Source organism: Diorhabda sublineata, chromosome X (assembly GCF_026230105.1).
Source record: "Diorhabda sublineata isolate icDioSubl1.1 chromosome X, icDioSubl1.1, whole genome shotgun sequence".
NCBI classification, from domain to species: Eukaryota; Metazoa; Arthropoda; class Insecta; order Coleoptera; family Chrysomelidae; genus Diorhabda; species Diorhabda sublineata.
The window spans coordinates 23881315-23902853 of NC_079485.1; the positions used below are offsets into that span (position 1 = coordinate 23881315).

At 30.8% G+C, this 21539-nt stretch overlaps 1 protein-coding gene across 1 annotated transcript in view; it reads left to right on the forward strand.

The window, feature by feature from the left end:
• LOC130450704 (probable G-protein coupled receptor 158) overlaps nt 1-21539 on the forward strand; it is a 452310-nt gene that overhangs the window by 158985 nt on the left and 271786 nt on the right. Inside the window, exon 4 of the mRNA XM_056789262.1 lies at nt 3073-3216. Within this exon, the coding sequence (XP_056645240.1) occupies nt 3073-3216 (144 nt within the window). The remainder of the gene's footprint in view (nt 1-3072; nt 3217-21539) is intronic.

The following is a 21539-nucleotide window of genomic DNA, read 5'->3' on the forward strand; positions in this document are numbered from 1 at the left end:
TTAAAACGGTTAAGAGGCAAGCAGATTTACGAAGATATGCTTAATACCCTTGGTAATCAATGTCCTTCGTATGCGACCGTGAAAAATTGGACTGCAAGCTTCAAAAGAGGTAAATTTTCCATTGAAGATGATGACCGATAGGGAAGGCCAGTTTCTGTGTCAGTCCCCGAAAATATCGATGTGGTTCATGACATGATTTTATCAGACCATCGAATTGGGCTAAAACGGATATCTGAAGAGCTGAATATTTCATACGAACGCGTTCATCATATAGTTCGCGTCAATTTGGACATGAGAAAGATTGTTGCAAAATGGATCCCAAAATGTTTGAATGTTGACCAAAAGCGTGCAAGGGTAGAAGCATCGCGTTCGATCTGTGCTCGATTCGAAAACGATGTAGACTTCTTAAACCGAATTGTTACTATGGATGAGACTTAGGTACATTTCTACGATCCAGAAACAATCGATGGAATGGCTACACTCTGGTTCTTCAAGATCTAAGAAGTTTCGTGTTCAAAAATCTGCAAGAAAAGTTTTTGCTTCAGTTTTTTGGGATTGCCATGGAGTAATCATGATTGATTTTTTTGGTAAGGGTAGAACAATAACTGGAGATTACTTTCAACACTACTGACCCCTCTACGGAAAAAAAATTAAAGGGAAAAGACGCGGAAAGCTATACAAAGTTCTTTTATTTTTGCAGGACAACGCCCCTGCAGACAAATCTCATGTTGCCATTCAAAAAATTCATGATTTAGGGTTTGCATTACTAGAATACCCCCCTTATCTATCAGATTTGGCTCCGTCCGACTGTCATCTCTTTCCTCAACTGAAAAAAAGTTTAAAAGGTCGTAAATTTTCTTCCAACGAGGAGGTAATATAAGCTGTTGAGGTCTGGTTTGCAGAGCAAGAAGAAACATTTTTTTTAAAGGTCTAGAGACGTGGCAGGTTCACTGTAATAAATGTATCCAATTTTGAGGAGAATATGTTGAGTAATAAAATATTTTGACAATGAAATTTTGTTTGATTCTATAATAGGCTAGGAATTTTTCAATATATCCTTGTATAAATAAATAAACTCTTCCCTATTTGCCCTCTATAACCACTATTTGATTAGGCTACAATTAATACAACGGTAGTGAAGCAATCCAGAATGTACTGACAGCTCACGAGCTTTTTCATAAAGCAGTAGTTGTTAAATATACATGGAACGAGAGTAAACATAAACTTTAATATGTATCCTTTAAATCAGTGGATAATTATTGAAATGATGGTGCCAACAACAAAACTATTTACCAAGCTTGTAGCTGACATAACAAACTGGAGTGATAGATATTATACGTTTGAAATAAACATTGTTCTATGAGCTCATTGCTATACAAATCTGAAATTCCAATTAGTTGAAAGAAACAGTTTGATGCGACAATTTTGGGAGTTTGTGAATATACAAGGTGTTCCGGGACTTGATGCAAAAAATTTGGAAGTGAGTAGATGACGTGACGTCCATTTAGTGTGTTTGATGGAAGCAATAATCCTACACTACTATCTGAAGGCCAAGGGCGGCTCATGCCCAATGGTTAACAACCCGTAACTTTTATAGAGACAATCTGTACAATCTAAAGATAGCAAAAATATATTTTTTAATCGATTTTTGAACAAAAATGTACTCTTTGTTTACTTCGGTAAAATATATGGTTTAGGAGATTTTTAGATCGTTGTACATGCCAAGGAAACCTTTTGCTATAAAGAGATATTCTGGAGAAAATTATTATAAATTGTAATTATTTGTTGAAAATACTCACAAGAGGTATTAACACACAATAAAACATTTCTAATTGTACTACATACTAACGAACATCGTGTTTACTAGAATTGGATAGTAGAAAAATTTAGCTGGTTAGCCTACAGCTTATCAAATAAAAACAAAAAAGAAAACGATAATTAATGCTGGAACTGGGCACCTTGCACTCCTTCACACTTCCAGATTCAACGGAGGATATTTCTTTGAAATTTGAAGAGCATTATGAGGCTCTGCCTTTTAGCGTCACAATGGAAGTTTATTCTATCGATCATTCCGTTCCTTGTGTTGACTGATGTTGCATATACCAAGCTTTTAAGATATCCCCAAAACACTGAATCCATTGTATTTAATTCAGGGAATCGTGGTGGCCATGTCAAAAAAATAAAACGTCAAATTTGCTAAAATTATGACATCATAATATTATCTTAATTGAAAATCTAGTGTTTGTACATTATTTGATGTTTTTTTGCAATATAAAAAATGATTTCAGTAGGGTTCACATAAAAAAGGGGAAACTTAATAAAAATCGTAAAAGCAAAAGTGAACATAACTTCAATAATAACTTTAAAATTAACTGAACAGTCTATTATTAGAAAATTACAATACAAATATATTAACTAAGTTACACTATACCTAGATGAAGATGGTTGGTCTTGGCTTTTTATTCAGCACCGGGTATGACAACAAAATTGGCTTACAAGTATCACCAACACCAGCGCTACATATTAATATTGGACGTTACGGTTAATTTCTGAATAAGAATTAAAAAAAATCCTTATTCTACAACTAGATTTTAATTTCTGTTTTGGTTTTTGCAGAATTTGACTAATGATAGGGGTAGGGGGCGGGTCATATGTGAATCCGGTAGGGTAGAACTAGCGGTGGAGGTGAGCCTCCCCTCCAAGGAGCCCCAAGGCCTGTTCAGAGCTCCGTAATGGCTGTGACCGGCCCTGTGAGCTTGAGATACATTTGTAGTGCAAGGCAGCGCTTTTTAACTATGATGAATCCGCTGATTTCTGTTAGTTAATTTCCTCATCATATAATCATCATAATTTCCACATCAATGACCTGTTAATTGAATTACTCGCTTTATTAATTAATCATAGTTGTATTTGAATCTCTACTAGGAAAGATGTGCCCTCGATTATTGATTCTCTTTTTACTATCTTCTCAGAACAACGCCCATTGCTTTTTAATTACTCTCACGGAAAAAAATAAAAGATACGAAACATAAATTAAAACGGAATAACTGGCAACTTCTCTTTTTGTTCCAGTGTGTCCCGATTCCGGGGTTGGGTTTCAGAAGAGGAAGCTACAAGTGCGTGTGTAGACCGGGATTCTACTTTCCAGATATTAAGGCTGAGAGACGTTATTACAATGGCACAGTTCTCGAAGAAGAATACGAAAAACGCATGCTGGTGAGTGTTTTACAATTAACTGAGATAATGAGAAATAAGTTCTACAGTTTTGCTATTGAATATTTGAATAAATAATTTTGCGTTTGTATTCTTAAAGAAAGGCAGGCTCTCCCCCATTGATTAATCAGACCAAAGTAATGAGAGTCATTTATTAGATCATTCTTAAAAATACTCAAGAAGAACATGCAGTATTTGCTAATTCATCAATTTCTTTTGGGGCCTCAAAGAATTTTCCTTCGTCATATATTTTTGCTTTAATATTTTGAAACTTAAATTAATTTGTATTATTGTCAGAATTAATTCTCAACTGACGTTTCTAGAATTGCAATTGCATTATTAAACTCATAATAGCTGTCAGCGTATTTCTTTATTCGAGATATTTATTTACGTTTATGTTCATAATTTGTAATATCATTATGATAAAATGAATATTAAAGTAATTTCCTAATGTAGTCTGTGATAAATATAATTGAAAATTAAATAAAACATGCAATTTTACGTAAAATGAACTAAACATTTGGCGTTTATGTTTTTGTTTACTATGATTATGAAACGCTATAGTAGAATCATGGATAAGTGCAGTAGATTTTTTTGCAATATAGTAAGTAATAAAGTTTTGTGCATGAACGTGAAAAAAGTTATTATTCAATTTGAGGGTGGAAAAATATTGAAACCGCTCTTGTTACATCTACATAAAGATGTCGGATTTTCTAAGAAGGTACATAAAATCGATTTTGTTTAAAAAACAATTGTTTTTCCTTACATATCTGTACAAGTCTATATAAGAAATCGGATAATTAAGAGCACCAAAGTTTTTGTACAAAAATAAAAGAATCCTCCAGCTTCTGACAAACTAACAACGGAACATTCGATGAAGTACTCGTAATATTACGGTGAAATCTTTGTGAATATACTTCAAATGAAAACATTATATTACACATTTGATAGTTTATACACTCATAATTCATATTGGGAGAGGTGCTCTTGGCTTTATCATTATTATTATGCAATGTTATATCTCGAGTTTTTTTAACTTTCCGGAATATTTCATAATAGTCTTGGCCCGGAGATTTACAAACTCGAATTTAATATATTCTTAAAATCGGAATTGGTAAATTTCAAAATGAAATGGAACATGTGATGACTGATTCTTGTTAGTATGAAGATAACGTCACTATATTGAGCAACGGCGAAGCGAGCAATTTGGACATAATAAAATAAAAAGTTTTCTGGTTACTAACTCTAGAAATAAGATAATTATTTCGAGAACACAAATCTGTTCATATCATTTCTTTGAAGAAAATTGATACCCCATTTATGTTCACAGTAATATTTGCTGATTGAAACATAAGGATTTTAAAAATGTGATTCATCATTAAAGGTGATTCTGATATACGATTGGCGATTCTTCTTCTTTAGAACTCATTCTCTTCACCTCGTTTTCTGTATTAAACTTCTTTTCTATAGTTTATACGATTTAAATTTTATTTATGACGATCGTTATCAATGGATATACAGGGTGATTTATTAAAAATGTCGAATCTCTGAATTGTAGATTCTAGACCTCAAAATATGATGATTCTGCCTCAACATGCCTCATGCAAATATTGCTAGTTTCCTAGATACGGGGTGTTCAAAGTTTAAATTTAATTTTTGATTTTAACAATAATTTTTTATGTTTTCACAATTTCTCTTTGAAAATTGCCAATTTTCCGTTTTTTGGGATAAGGAATCATAATTTCCACTCTAATTTAACATTGTTAATAGAGGCCGCTAGTTACACTTGTTTGTGTTAATTAAATCGAAGAAAACCTTTTTTGGGCTAAACTTACAACTAAAATAATGAAAAAATATTAAAAAGCGTTAAATTCTACAAAAAAAGTTACTCTTCTTTGATTTGTTCAACTCAATCGGTTATCGAGTTATTTGCTTCTAGAAAGTTCAATAAATTTTAATTTTTTCATAAAAAAATTTTATTATTCTTTAAATATGTAACAATAACAAATTTGTGAACAAAAATAAAAAACTTCAAAGCAAATGCTCAAAATGCCCACCATTTACTTCAATACACTTTATGATCCGCTTTCGTAAAGATCTCTTAATATCAAATAATCCTTGTCTATTATTTTTAATTACATCCACGGCTTCTTCTAGTTTCCGTCGCAGTTGTGGAAGAGAAGTAATTTTTTCTTTGTAAACTAATGCCTTCATTTGCGACCAAATTGAAAAATCCAAAGGATTTAAATCAGAGCCTCTTGGTAGCCAAGCAAACTCACTTCCACGACCAATCCATCGATGCGGAAACTGTTCGTTTAAGTATTGACGAACTTGTAAAGAATAATGTGGTGGTGCTCCGTCGTGCAAAAACCACATATTTTGTCTTAAAGCGAGAGGTATATCCTCTAGTAAATGTTCTTGAAGGAAATCTAAATAAAGAGGTCCATTTAAATTGGTTGGCAGTTCAAAAGGACCTATTAAATAGCCACATATTACACCACACCAAATGTTAACCTTAAACTCGTGCTGAAAATGTGTTTCCCTCATAGCATGTGGATTTTCAGAGTCCCACAAATGATTATTTTTATAATTAAATATTCCTCGTCTGGTAAATGTTGCCTCATCAGTAAAAAGAATTGTATCCAGAAAATCTGGGTTAACATTTTGCTTACCTTACAAAAAATGGGCAAATTGTAGACGCTTAGGTAAATATTGAGGTAATAAATTCTGAACAGGAGTGTTATGATATGGATGCAATTATTCCCTCTTCAGTATTCTAAAAATAGATGATTAGCTTATACCTGTTTGCAGACTTAATCGGCGAGTACTGATATCTGGATTCTCTGTAACACAAATTGAAATTTCATCTTCTTCATCTTCATTTCTTTATAGCACCGTGCTCAGCTTTAGAGCGTAAAGACCCCGTTTCACCTAAGCGGTTGTAAAGATTTCGGTACAGTTTGTAATTGGGTTGCCTTCGATTTGGGTATAATTGTGAATATCTTCGAGCCGCAGCTGGACCACTATAATTTGACACAAATCATATCTAATATAAGTAATAACTATTATACTTGTTAATTACTAAATTGTTAATAAATGGTATGTATACTAATGTATTACTTATTATTATTATTATCCAATTTTTGATTCTACACAAACTGTCCAATAGCGACACGAGCCTACTTGAAGTAGGAACTTGATATCAAGAGATCTTTACGAAAGCGGATCATAAAGTGTATTGAAGTAAATGGTGGCCATTTTGAGCATTTGCTTTGAAGTTTTTTATTTTTGTTTACAAATTTGTTATTGTTACATATTTAAGGAATAATAATTTTTTTTTATGAAAATATTAGAATTTATTGAACTCGATAACCGATTGAGTTACACGAATCAAAGAAGAGTAACTTTTTTTTGTAGAATTTTACTTTGATTTAATTAACACAAACAAGTGTAACTAGCACCCTCTATTAGCAATGTTAAATTAGAGTGCAAATTATGATTCCTCATGCCAAAAACGTAAAATTGCCAATTTTCAAAGAGAAATTGTGAAAACATAAAAATTTATTGCGAAAATCAAAATTTGAACACCTCGTATCTCGGAAACTGGCAATATTTGCATAAGGCATGTTGAGCAGAATCATCATATTTTGAGGTCTATAATCTACAGTTCAGAGATTGGACATTCTTAATGAATCACCCTGTATGTCTGCTCCATATAAAATTATACTCGTATTTTGTATTTCACCTTAAAAGATCTTCTTGTTTTCCTCGTTAATTCATCTAATCCACATTAATCAATGTTATATGATGTAAAAGTAATCTGAAGGTATGCTAATTGGAAGGAATCAATATTTTTATGTAAACTCTTTTATTGAAATGTTTTGGTTATGAAATGTAATCCTGCTTTTATTGTCTTTATGTGTTTTTAGAGTCTTCGGTATATCTTTCACATCAATACATTCCACAAATGACATCTAGACGCAATTTCGAAATGTGTGTATACAATTTTCCAAATTCTATTTATTCTTTGCGCATTTTTTTGTGTAAAATGCCCTATTACTAGCGTTTTATCTCTCTGTTTATTGTATATATATATATATATATATATATATATATATTATATATATATATATATATATATATATATATATATATATATATATATATATATAGTTACTCAGTTCGCCCAACTAAGAGTTCCAATAATTTAACTTTACTTGTTCGAATAGTCAACAAATCGTAGAAACGAACCGAATGTTATATGCTTTAACTTCCGATTGACTATCCTACTGACTGCGCCACTTAACTTTTAATTTACTGGAACCGTGTTTTTAAAAACTAACTTTATTTCTAACATAAATTCTACCAACAACTTCAATTACAAGACTGATATTTTTTATTACAAACGTGAATTAAATAATCTTTTGGTAAACACAAGCTAAGCAATTCTACAATAAAATAAGTTCTTAATCAGCACAATATACTGTCCACCTAAGGGCAATGGCGTAGGTGACACCTCCCCCTTTAAAAGGAAGCTTCTCCTGGAAGCTGGATCCCATCTTCTGTTGCCTGCGGGTGATTCTTACTTGTCCTTCCTGAATGTTTCCTCTTATACGAAATCCACAAGAAGGCCAATATCAATGCTATATAAAGAAGAATAGTCCAAATACTGGGAGTGTTATCCGTGAATATTGGCGTTACCAGTTGATTTGGAATATCCTTTAATTTTAATTTTTTTAAATCAATCCTCATTGGAGAAACGTGTAATTGATTTAATTTCAAATTTAATTCATTTATTACAAAAGGGTGTCCAAACGTTTTTTGTTGAAATATTAACTCTTGGTTCCTAAATATAATTTTACATGCTGAATTTTCTATTAAATAAATGCCTTTAAGAGTTCTCACTTCAGTTTCTTGCTTACATTTTATGATTAATTTTTCATCTACGGGAAATATTGCCAAAAATTGATTTATCTCCGGAATAATTTCAATGTGATTCTTAATTATTTCAATTTTTGTATATTGACAATATGTAGAATTTCCTGCTAGCAATATGTTCTCTTCGCATCCATAATTATTATTGTCTTGCAAATGGTTAGGACATTGAAATATATTGCCGCGAGTACAAATGTCATTTAGAGGTTTAATGACATTATTTGATTTAAGTAAAAATTTTGAATTAGGTATTAATGTTACGTATTCTGATTCAATTTCTGTAGGTATAGGTAACATATAAAAAAGATTAAATAAAATATCATAGTTAATGGGTATCGATAAAAAAATATTGAATTTGATTATTTTCTACTTTACAAACTACGTCTATGACGGCTTCAAATTCTAAAATATTTTTATGTTTTAATTCAAAGGGTAATTCCGCTTGGTAGTAATAATGCACTTTTTGCAACTCAACAAATAAATCGTGAGATTTTATAATACTTGGATGTAATGTTCTAAGTTTACAGAAGGTCAAGGAATTTTCAACCGTTTCTAAAATGTCTTGAATTACATTGAATGTGATAAGAAGTTCGTTGAATAAGTCTTTTAAATATTTAATATTTTCCGCATTTGCTTGAAAATCTAGAATATCTCTTATCTCAAATATTTTCGTTTTTAATAATTTTTCATTATACTGAATGTCCTGAATTGTCTTATTAAAATTATCAGTTATTTGGCGACTAACAGAATATTGCATTCTTATTTGATTTTGCAAGTTTTCTTGGTTTTGTTTTAAATGTTCCATAATTGAATTAATTCTTTCTCCATCTTCAGAGTCCAAGTTTCCTGTTATTGTTTTCACTATTGATCCAAGACCGTTAATTAACCCTCTCTTTGGTCTATCTAAGGTAGAATGAATATTAATGTTATCAAATTTTTCTTCTATACTATTCTTAGTGTACTCTATTATATTTACTTAACTGGCAAACTTCACATTTGTTTATATAAGTTTGTATAGATGCTCTTTGATTTGGCCAGTAATACAAAGTTTTTAATTGATTTTCAGTTTCATCTAGTCCTCTATGATTAGTCCTACCTTCGTGGTAATTTTGAATCACTTCTTTAATTTCATTTAAGGGAACATCTATTAATTTTTTATTACATTTAACAAAGTCAATTTGAGAATCTTGAAAGTGATTTTGTAGAACGACACTGAATTTTTCATAAATTGGGTCTTCGAAATAAATAAAATTTTTAGTTTTTGGTACTATGTATTCTTTCACGAAATTAATGACATCTTGCTCAAAATTGTTTTTAGATAATTGCACAACAATTCTTTGTTTATTTTCATACAGTTTCATAATAGTAGGTACGGCTGGTTCGAAATTTACTTCCGAAAATATTAATTGATTTTTACCAACATTTATCGCTGAATCTGAAATTGGTATACCAATTACAGGATTTTCCTCATTTGTATGAACAGTTATATCTTCGTTGTCATTCTCATTATTATTACTTTCGTTATCTGTTTCAACTATTAGCGATACATTATCGTCGGGAGTTGATGAGAGTTTTTTATTAAATTTGTCCATATAAACTAGTAATTTTTTAGAACATTGAGGTTCTTGTAATTCAGTTTCATTGATATTTATTTGAATTCGGGATAAACAATCGCTATTGGTATTTAAAGTACCCTTTTTGTATACAATATCATAATCATATTCCTCAAGTTTCAAGCGCCATCTAACAAGTTTTGAACTTGGATCTTTAAGTGAGAATAACCACTGGAGTGGTTTATGATCGGTAACTATTGTAAATTTTCTGCCAAAAAGATAGGGGAGGAAGTATTTGGTTGCCCAAACTATGGCAAGAAGTTCTTTCTCGATTACAGAATAGTTGCATTCTGAATCATTTAGGGTTCTGCTGGAGTAAGCCACAGGTAAATCAGAGCCTATTTTGCCTTGACTTAGAACAGCACCTAAAGCATAATTGCTGGCATCTGTGGTAAGGTTAAAGGGTTTTGTAAAATCTGGATATTGAAGTATTGGTTCATTTATCAACAGATTTTTACACATTTCAAAGCATTCGACGTAATCTGAATCGTTTACATTAATAATTGCATCTTTTTTCAGTCTAATAGTTAATGGTTTAGTTAATTTTGAAAAATCTTTTATAAATTTTCGGTAATATCCTAGGAGTCCAAGGAAACCTTTTAATTGTTTTGAATTTTTTGGTATTGGAAATTTTTGAATTGCTAAAATTTTATCTGGGTTCGGTTTTACACCTTCTGGCGTGACAATATGTCCCAGATATGCTACTTCTTTTCGCAAGAATTCGCATTTATCAATTTGTAATTTAAAATTAGATTCTCTTAATCTATTGAATACTTCTTTTAAATTTGTGATGTGTTCTTGTAAACTGGTACTGAACACAATTATATCATCAAGGTACACCAAACATTTTTCGTTCTGTATACCCATTAGGATATTGTCCATGACCCTTTGAAAGGTTGCAGGAGCTCCTTTCAGACCCATAGGCATGCGCACATATTCATAGTGCCCGTTTTCTACATTAAAGGCTGTTTTCGGAATATCCTCCTCAGCCATTTCAATCTGATGGGAACCAGAAGCGAGATCTAATGTTGTAAAATATTGACAACGTCCAAGCTTGTCTAGTAACGTTGTAATATCTGGCAATGGATATCGATCTCCAATTGTGATCTCATTCAGTTTTCGATAGTCAACAACGAGTCGAAACTTCGGCTTTTGAGAAGCATCTAGCTTCTTTGGGACTATCCAAATGTTGCTAGACCATGGAGAATTGGATGGTCTAATAATATTATTACTTAACATTTTTCGTATTTGATTTTGAATTTCCGTTCAGTGAATCTCAGGATACCTGTATGATTTTGAATAAATAGGTATTTCATTAGAAGTTTTAATGTGATGTTTTATTTTACTTGTGAAGGTGAGCTGATTTCCTTCAACATGAAAAATATCACTATACTCTTGAATTAATTTTAATACAGATTGTTTCTCTTCGGAATCCATGTGTTCAGTTCTAACTTTCGAAACATCAAATTTAACATTTTCACAATAAATTTCATTAAAATTTGGGTTGAGGGTTTGTTCGTATTCATCGATGTCTCAACACTAATAGAAGGGCTTAAATCTACTCGAAAGTTGGATTCTGAAGGATTTAAAATTGTACATAAAGCTATATTATTTTCAACTTTTGTTAAACATTCAGGGATTTCTAATTTCCCAATTCGTGTATATGGTATAATTACATTACCATTTTTTACATTTTCAATATTTAATTTAATTACTTGTTCACAACGTGGAGGCACTACTATACAATTCGTGGATCCAGTTTTAATGTCAAAGTAATTCAATTTAATTTGACTATAAGGAGTCATAAGCAAATTATTATTTGAATCGATAATTGCATTAAGTATTTTTAAATTATCCAATCCTAACAAACAATCAAAATGATCGTGAAATTTGAAAACGCAATATTCTAAATTGAGCGGTTTCCTATAATTAAACATTTTAGGGATTGGAATGAGTGTGCAGAAATTTTGTTGACTGCTACCAAAGGCAGATTTTACATGGAAGGGTTTTTTGACATAAAATTTTTTGAAATATTTCTCAGCAACTGCTGGTGTCACAAAGGATCTTGTGCTACCAGTATCAATTAAAACCTTAAGATTTTGTTCTGGAAAAATTATATAGGGTAACACGCTTTCTGAATTATTTAAGTTTAACAATTCGATAATGTTTGGTTTGGTTCCGAGGCTGGTGTCTCTAAAAAATTATCGGATTCATCATTAGTGCAATCAGAATCGTCTATATTATGGAGTTCTTCCGAGATAAAATTTCTAGGTTGATTCGGATTGTGTTGGAACCTATTTTGATAATTTTGAGGGGGTCTAGATGTATTTCTTGTAGACATACTCATTGGAGTTGGATTTGGAAATCTTTGGTTCTGATTGGGTTTAAAGACGTTTTGACCATTATTAGAAAAGTTTGAATTATTCCTATTAGAAGGAGTGTAAGAAGTTGAAGGACGATTTTGCGGGTTTGATGCGGAATTTCGATTAGTATATTGATAATTCGGAATAGAATTTTGCCTAGGAGGTGGCTGCCTATATGCCACATTATTTTGGAAATTGGTTTTATTTTTATGTGAATTATTTTGCGTATTCAAGGGTGAAAAAACATTTTTCGGATGATTATTCTGGGTCATATAAACTTGAAAATCATTTGTAAGAACATTTAAAGCAATATTCAAATTTTCTGGATTTTTCGTACGCATTAATGTGCCTAAAGGTTCTTTTAAACCGCGTAGCAATACTCTGAGAGCCAAATTTTCAAAGTAATTACCCAAAATTAAATGTTCACTAACATTAGAATATGTCGTGAGATAAGAAATTTGAAGATTTAATAAATGTTGAATTCTATTATAAAATTCGAAAGGCGTTTCATTACCTTGTTTCATTTCTGAAAGTTCTATACTTAAAGTGTAAATATCTCTTTTGTCAGCATAAGTATTAAGAAGTGCATCTTTTAGATTTTCCCAAGTTCTTATCGTACAAGAAGAAATGGTTATGGCTGCTTCACCTTTTATTTTTGCTAAAATGCTGGACATCAAATATTCATTTTGAAAATCCCCTACATCCACAGTATTATAAAACTTACTTACTAATTTCTCTGAAATTTCTATAAACCTAGGAAGTAATGCATTGTTTCCATCAAATTCGGGTATCATATCAAGATACTCCTTTTTTAAAATAGGTAATTGTGGAGTAGCCATTTTATTAAAATTGTTCGTAGAAAAAAGTTTTGGTGTTGCTAAGTTAAATTTTATTTTAGTATTAACAGAGTTTGAGCCTGAATTTGAGTTATTTGAATCAGAATTTGAGTCAGAATCGTCAGATGTGTCAAGTAAATAATTAATATTTCCTCTATATGACATTAAAACCACTTACAGCAATAGAATGAAGATCCTTTCCATTGGCTCGGACTGCACAGGAACAACCAATATCCTCTTGATTCTTCCGGTTTCTAGCACAACACAGATCTTCTAGTTGAGTTACTCAGTTCGCCCAACTAAGAGTTCCAATAATTTAACTTTACTTGTTCGAATAGTCAACAAATCGTAGAAACGAACCGAATGTTATATGCTTTAACTTCCGATTGACTATCCTACTGACTGCGCCACTTAACTTTTAATTTACTGGAACCGTGTTTTTAAAAACTAACTTTATTTCTAACATAAATTCTACCAACAACTTCAATTACAAGACTGATATTTTTTATTACAAACGTGAATTAAATAATCTTTTGGTAAACACAAGCTAAGCAATTCTACAATAAAATAAGTTCTTAATCAGCACAATATACTGTCCACCTAAGGGCAATGGCGTAGGTGACATATATATATATATATATATATATATATATATATATATATATATATATATATATATATATATAAATATATATTTATACTTTTGGCAATTCTAAATTCGATTTCCTTTTCTTCTTGACATTTATTATCTAGTAGTACACCCTGTATATACGTTACAAAAAACTCTATTAAGTACCGAATCTTTTTTTAATCGATCAGCTTTTTCATTGTCATATATTCTAATATGGTAATATGGTACTCAAATTTAACAATATAGGACATTTAATATAGATTAGATTATAGATTATTAGATTATAGATTCAGATAAAATCACACCCCCACCCTTTTTATTTGACTTCAACCAGGAAAGACCTCGGATAACATACAGCTCCGCAGTATATGTGATTGATATATCGGGTAATCTGATTTGTAAAATTTGCTTAGTATTTTTAATGTATACTTGATCTTGTCAATCAGTATCATTGTCTTTATTAGCAAAGTATGCTAATATGGATTCCAGCAAGATTGAGTTAATGCGACTAGATTCTGTATAATTAGGGATGATGACTTTGTGGACTTTGAATATAAGGAATGTTATATATCGATAAAGTTCTGTTGGTTCTGTATATATTATTGAATTCATTGGTTGCTAAAGATCAACACGGTAATTTGATAAATCACGATAATGTTATACTTTTTATAGATTTTATTATAGATTTCTCAACAACCACCCAATTTGGAAATTTTTTGAAAGTAACATAAACCATCGAATTAGTATCTTCAAGAGAACATACAATAATTGCAATCACAACAATCAAGGCAGCCTTTGAAAAATGAAATGCTTACAACATTGAAACTTTTATTTCTGAATCATCACTTAAACCAATTTTTATGAAAATTGTGGGAAATATTAATTATTAAATAAATGGAATAATTGATATTCCTCCTAATTTGTTTATCATGGAAACTTCCTTTTATAAATTAAGTTTTTTGTTAATCTCCACTGATTGCTAACGGTAAAAGATCCGCTATAGTGTCTCACGCACCCTCAGCGTGAAGGAATATAGCCTTGTTTTCCGTAAAATAGTTTATTTGTTACTAATCTCGTGTTTCCCAATACCATCTGTTTCGAACATAATTGTAATATTAGTTTTTAATCAATCCAGAGAAATGTGGAAAGTTTGAAGCGTTTAATTGGATTGTTTTAAAAAATCATTTAACTGTGTTAAATGTACAAATATCATCTTGAACTACGTTAGCAATTTATCCAACTCAATTAAAACTAAAGGATCCAAAGAAAGTAAATTATTCACTTGCGATATGTTGTATTTCAATTTCAGCGCAACTTTGAAGTGAAATTTAAACTTAAAAAGACAATATCTGGCTTAATACCTTCTTTGTTCTACTTCGTTTGTCATTGAAACGTGCAACGCCCTATTATTTTCTAATCTTCCAGGAGATTCGAAAAAAGGATGAGGAAAATGGAAGCAAGTCTTCACATCGTAACAATGAATGAGCTCGAAATCATCTCCTTAAGTTCTTACGTAGCTAGAAGGTACTGGCAGATTAAGATTTCACGGGAATCTACACCAAGAATGGACTTTAAATTACTATGTTGGTATATATCGGAATATTTGTCTCTTTACACAGAAGAGGGAATTAATTAGAATTATATGTAATTGAAAGCTTGCGAGCGGAAAGCGAAAATATCTAAAATCCTTTTAGAGAAAATAAAAACAAAATCTTGAAAAAAGAGCATGAAGGAGATGAGATACCATTTTGCATACCTTGAGAAAATTTGTTACTTATATATAACTGACAATATGAAATGTTCGAGGTTATTTGAAGTGAAAGGATTTTGAGAAAGCTTAAGAATAGTTTGAAAATAAAGCTTCCTATGGAGAAGCTATATATGTATATTTGAAGTAATGGCACGCATAACTTTGAGTAGATTCGACTTAAGTATTAACATCAATAACGGACAGAAAAAAACACTGTTCATTATTTTTCTGCATAATTAACAAGCTCATTCAGTCATTTGTCATAACACATAACCAACTGCATTTACCTTGACATAAAGGTCAGGTGCTAGTTCATTGAGTCAAATCTCGGAAATGAGAAATCATAGTTACTATCTCCAGATTTCTCACGTGAACCATTGCGTCTGTGTTTTTTCGGCAGTATCGGTTCCAACATTGTTATAAATGGAGGATGACAACTTAAAATGTTCGGTCGCTTTCGTCGAATGGCACAATAACAATAATTGTATGGTCATGCTTCACGTAACACTACATGAATGCTAGAATATTCCATTATCGGGAACGCAGCCAATTTACATCTCATGTGATCGATAAAGTACTAACTGTTATAATAGTGAGTAATAGTGGAAGGGATGTTCAATCGTATTTCATTTTTGTGGATTTTATCTTATCGGACTACGTATGTACAACTAAGGGGTCACATTCCTTGACATATCGTCATCAGAAACAATATGCTGCACGCTACTATAGTTAAATTTATTTCTTGTCCTATATTGGAAACAATGATACAAGTTTGCTACATGTTGCTTCTTCATGTAAACTTCCACGATTTGACCATGAATATGAGATGAGAATATATTCTGACCAGCCTTTAAGCGTGTTTGTCAATTCAATAATTCTGAACCTTCTGCTAATTTTCTACATGTCCATCACTTGTATAATAAGTAGGGCTATCTGTCCCCACCGTAAGGTACCAAAGTTTCTTTCCCCAATAATAGTAATTTATGCATAAAGTGTCACTTTTTTTCACGAATAGAAAACGTTGACCGCATGAGCCGTTAAGCAAGAACAGCAATTTCATAAGTGAAAAAAAGACACTTTATGCACATGTTGAATACATAATTTGTTCTACAGCCCTATACAAAAATATAATATTTAAATAGAAATGTGGGATATTTTAATTATGCTCCTTCGCTAAATTATAATTAATAATAATTGAAAGTCAATTGTAGACCACGATTTTAAGAAAAACTAATAAATAAATGATATATTTCTTTTCACTTCGCAATGTGAATATTGAAAATGTAATTGTTGGGTTGACTTATGTGAATTTTGGATCTAGTCACGTGTGTCTGTTTTATTACCAAATTAAGTTTCAGTTGAGTAGTGAATATTTGTAACGGTCAAATTGGTCTCTTGATTTTCATATGACGCAGCAAACTGGTTTAAAAATCTGCTATTATTAGTTCCTTGTGAAATTTGTGAAACACAATTTATTTTTGTGTTGAGAGAATGACTCACATATCATTCGCAACAGCAGTGGATTTCCATCCTCCATGTTGTTTTAATTGAAGAATCTCTCCATCCGAATTAACTAGAAGCGATACCGAAGTACCTCGAAACGTATGACCTGTATATTTTTCTGGATGCGGTAAACTTTATTGCGCAATTAACGATGGAATTTTAGAAAAGTTGTTTTGTACATTTCCCAATTCTATATGATAGGAAGAAGTGGTTGCTGATTGCGTTCTTCGGTTTCAGATTAGCATATTTTTTATATAAATGTATTTTATCCAAGTTTGAACTGGTTTCTTCAATAACTGTAAAACGCCGACATGCATGCGTTTTTGAATCTAAAATCGTGATTAGTAGAAACTCCCCCTTATTTTCAATGTCCTCAATTTACATTTTATGCATCTTTCATCTTCGACAACCTCCAGATATTCCCAGTATTAATGTAACCTACGGTTTAATAAACAAAGTAACAAAAAGTGATAAAATACTTAAAACTTTTACCTTAAACATCAAATATTTGTGGCCTGGAGTATTCAATAAAAACTTATTTATTTTCTCTCTTGAGAATGTATTAGACTTTTTAGGTCTCAGAAATGCAATTAATTTGGCATATTTACTCAAATCTATATTTTTATTCATAATTAAGGTCGCTTTTAGTTAAAATAGCTGGACCATAGTCATAGTGTAGAGAGCTTGAATTTATTAGACCTCTCTTCAAAATAAGCACTCGTTCTGTATCTGTTTTATTTATTCTGGTTCTATTAAAGTGTTATATTCTTTTAGATAGTTATCTTCGGATTTTCCGGCAACAAATTTAATTTTGTCACATTTGCCTTTACTATGATTTCTCCAGTAGTACATATTTCCAACTCGAAATCTTCACTTTCCGTCTTAACAATAATAATAATAGAAAGCTTCTACTTGGTTAAGAAAAATCGATTACTATTTAAAGTCAAATTAGTTCATATGCTACCGTGTCAAATGAAAAGGTGGCTCGATATTTTTTTTTTCAATAAAGATGTGGACGAATTGGACTAATCAACTGTGTTAGCTTATGAGAAGCGTGGAATGAAGTTAACATTATGTCACTTTTCTAAACGCTTGTTTACTTTTTTTCATTCTAATCATAAACCGCTTTAAGCGCTACAAATCGGTTAAATACAAGGTACCTACTTCAAAAATAGGACGTAGAAAAAATATTATATTTTGTATCGTGTACAATATAACTCCAGATTAAATGCTAAAGAGTCTCAGTAAGATGTATGTATTATTTGATCTGGGATAAAATTGAGGCGTTTGGTGGTGTTGTTCATCGTATCTTTCACCGGAAGGCTCTTCATATCATAACACAGATATGTCCTAATTTGTTTCAGAACCAAACTCTGAAAAAGTCACCTACACTCTTGTGTATTGCAGAGTTTAGTTTTATACCGTTATTTCTTTTATATATTAATAATCTTTCTACTTCACGAATATTCATGCTGAGCATATTCATGAGGACAGTATACAGTGCTTTTCAGATAAAAGTATCCACCTTTAATAACTTTTGTAATACTGGTATTTAGAAAAAATCCAAAAACACGTCAATTTATGTTGGAAGGGGCAAGCATTATGGCTTATTTAAACTTACTGGAAAAGCCACCCCCTCACCCCTAGCAGCATCCCCTTTATTTTTTTAAATTACTTTTCATATTTTTTATGTAAAATTTGGATACTCCTCTTTGAGCTGATTTCAAAAATGTATAATACTTGTAGGTTAAAGTGGTTAGTTTATGAGATAAACAATTTTTCTTTTAAGAGCACAAATTTTACTTATTATTTACTTTCACCTTATTTGCCTGTACTAAAATGGGTTGTACAACAGTTCAAACTCTTTAATCTTTTTAACTGTGCTATTTATTCTACTTAAAAAATCCAAACAACAAAAAACTCTACTTTTTATTAAAGTTTGACATTGTCAACTAGAATTTGTAGTCACTATTGATAGTGTAATTTGATACATTATTTATTTTGTTTCTCTGAAATGGTTTACTCTTTTCAAGAAAGAATTGAAATTGTAGGTTTATACTACCAAAATAATAATTGTGCAAGAGCTGCTGCTAGAATATTTAACGAATTACATGACGGAAGACATGCAACTCCTTTCCGAAGATTTACTGGTATTTCAACAAGACGGAGCTCCTCCACACTATGCTATGCCTGTCCGACAATTTTTAAACGAAACATTCCCCGCTCTTTGGATAGGTAGAAGGGGGCAGATGATGGAGTGGCCACCTAGGTCACCGGATTTAACACCCCTAGACTTCTTTTTATGGGGGTATTTAAAAACAAAAGTTCATGCTACCCAACCAGAATCTCTGGATGATTTACGAGAGAGGATAGAAAATAAATGTCGACAATTAAATCCAGCCGTATTAAGCAATGTCAGAGAGGCATTTCAAAATAGATTATACCATTGTATGGAAGTGAATGGTACTCATTTTGAACCCTTATTGTAACTTCATAATAAATAGCACAGTTAAAAAGATTAAAGAGTTTGAACTGTTGTACAACCCATTTTAGTACAGGCAAATAAGGTGAAAGTAAATAATAAGTAAAATTTGTGCTCTTAAAAGAAAAATTGTTTATCTCATAAACTAACCACTTTAAATTACAAGTATTATACATTTTTGAAATCAGCTCAAAGAGGAGTATCCAAATTTTACATAAAAAATATGACAAGTAATTTAAAAAAATAAAGAGGATGCTGCTAGGGGTGAGAGGGTGGCTTTTCCAGTAAGTTTAAATAAGCCATAATGCTTGCCCCTTCCAACATAAATTGACGTGTTTTTGGATTTTTTCTAAATACCAGTATTACAAAAGTTATTAAAGGTGGATACTTTTATCTGAAAAGCACTGTATATTCATTCACTCTATGCTAGCATATAAGATATTTGTAATTTTTCAATCACATAATGGATTTTCAAACGTATCCTCACTTACGACCAAAATTTTATTATCTAATGTTGGAAAGTTGGCGCGAGCATACATATCTCAATAACAAAATCCAACTACGAAAACTCAATTTGCATTCTAACCTAAGAAATTCTCTCGATAGTTGGCCAAAATTCTCAGTCGAGTGAGAATGTTAAATTGTGTATAAAAGTTTCAAAAATTCATGTAAATTATGGATATCCTTCTGAATGGTTCTAACCAGAATTAAGTTTCCAAACTGAATAGGTAAGTATTTTCTTATGCCCATTACAAATTTTCTGTTTCTTTGCGCATTTATTTATAGTATAAACTTTTAAATATGAGACCTAGCTTAATTTTAACAAATAAAAACATATCTAATATCAATAAATACATACAAATTTCTTCAATTTCTCATTTCTTAGACCTTTTTCTCAAGTCTTTATCAAAATATGATATTGACACTGACAATTTGCTTATTTATATTGATCTATTGATCACCTTCATCATGAATATCAAAATAAGGATGAAATCAACTTAGAACTTTGTTCCAAAAAGAAAAATTAATTTTTCCTTGGTTCCCACATCTCAAATATATATCAGTAATCAATTAAATTCATTAAAATTATACATAAAACATTTTTCCTTACCATATGTACAAGGACTTTCCCAATAATTATGGTATTGATATTGATATAGAGGACATAATACATTATCCAAATATTTTACTAAATTAAAATCTAAAATACCAAAAAACAAAAGAAGTAATATTATATATCAAGTGCCTTTTACTAATTGTGACGCTGTCTACATAGGGCAAACATCTCAGTATTTATAAAATAGACTAAGAGGTCATCAATATGATAAAGAAATAGAACTGCGTTAAAGAAACTATGAAATATTAAAAAAACATGATTTCAATTATAAAGATTCGAAAATTCTTGAAACGGAATCTAATACACGAAAAAGGGAATCTTTAGAAATGGTTCACATTCATAAGAACGAAAAAGCTATAAATGATATAAAAAGATCTAAATAATTTAAGTAAAATTTATAGCTCCATTTTGTAAATTCTAATAAATTCAATTGATTACTGCTATATATTTGAGATGTGGGAACTAAGGAAAAATCAATTTTTCTTATTGGAACAAAGTTCTAAGTTGATTTTATCCTTATTTTGATATTCATGATGAAGGTGATCAATACATCAATATAAATAAGCAAATTGTCAGTGTCAATATCATATTTTGATAAAGACTTAAAAAAAGTCGAAACGTTAAAATTTGTCTTTCTTTTAAAAATTATCAAAAAAACTAATTTTAAAACAGAAGAGACCTAAAATCAAGAACATTTAGATGCATTAAATACATATATAGAAACGTCGTTAGATCACTTTTGAATAGAGCTTAGCATTTTACTAATTGAGTAGGTTTCAAAGAGATAAAGCCTCATATTATCGATTTATTGTTATACATGTTCACATTTTTGTCACACGAACCTTCGTTATAAACTTTTAAGCCTTGAAATTTTTCAAAATAATAATTTTTATTGACACATGCGCACTTTTCACGGTAAAAATAAATGTACAGTACACACATAAATTCCGAGGTGATCTATGCTAAGAGATTAATAATTATAATTTTCAACAATATGATTTGAATTTCAAAAAATAAACTTTTCAACCAACTTACAAATCTTTCTTATGGGTGGGAATGAAGCAATTAGAAGAATGTTTGGAAACTCTTTCTAAAA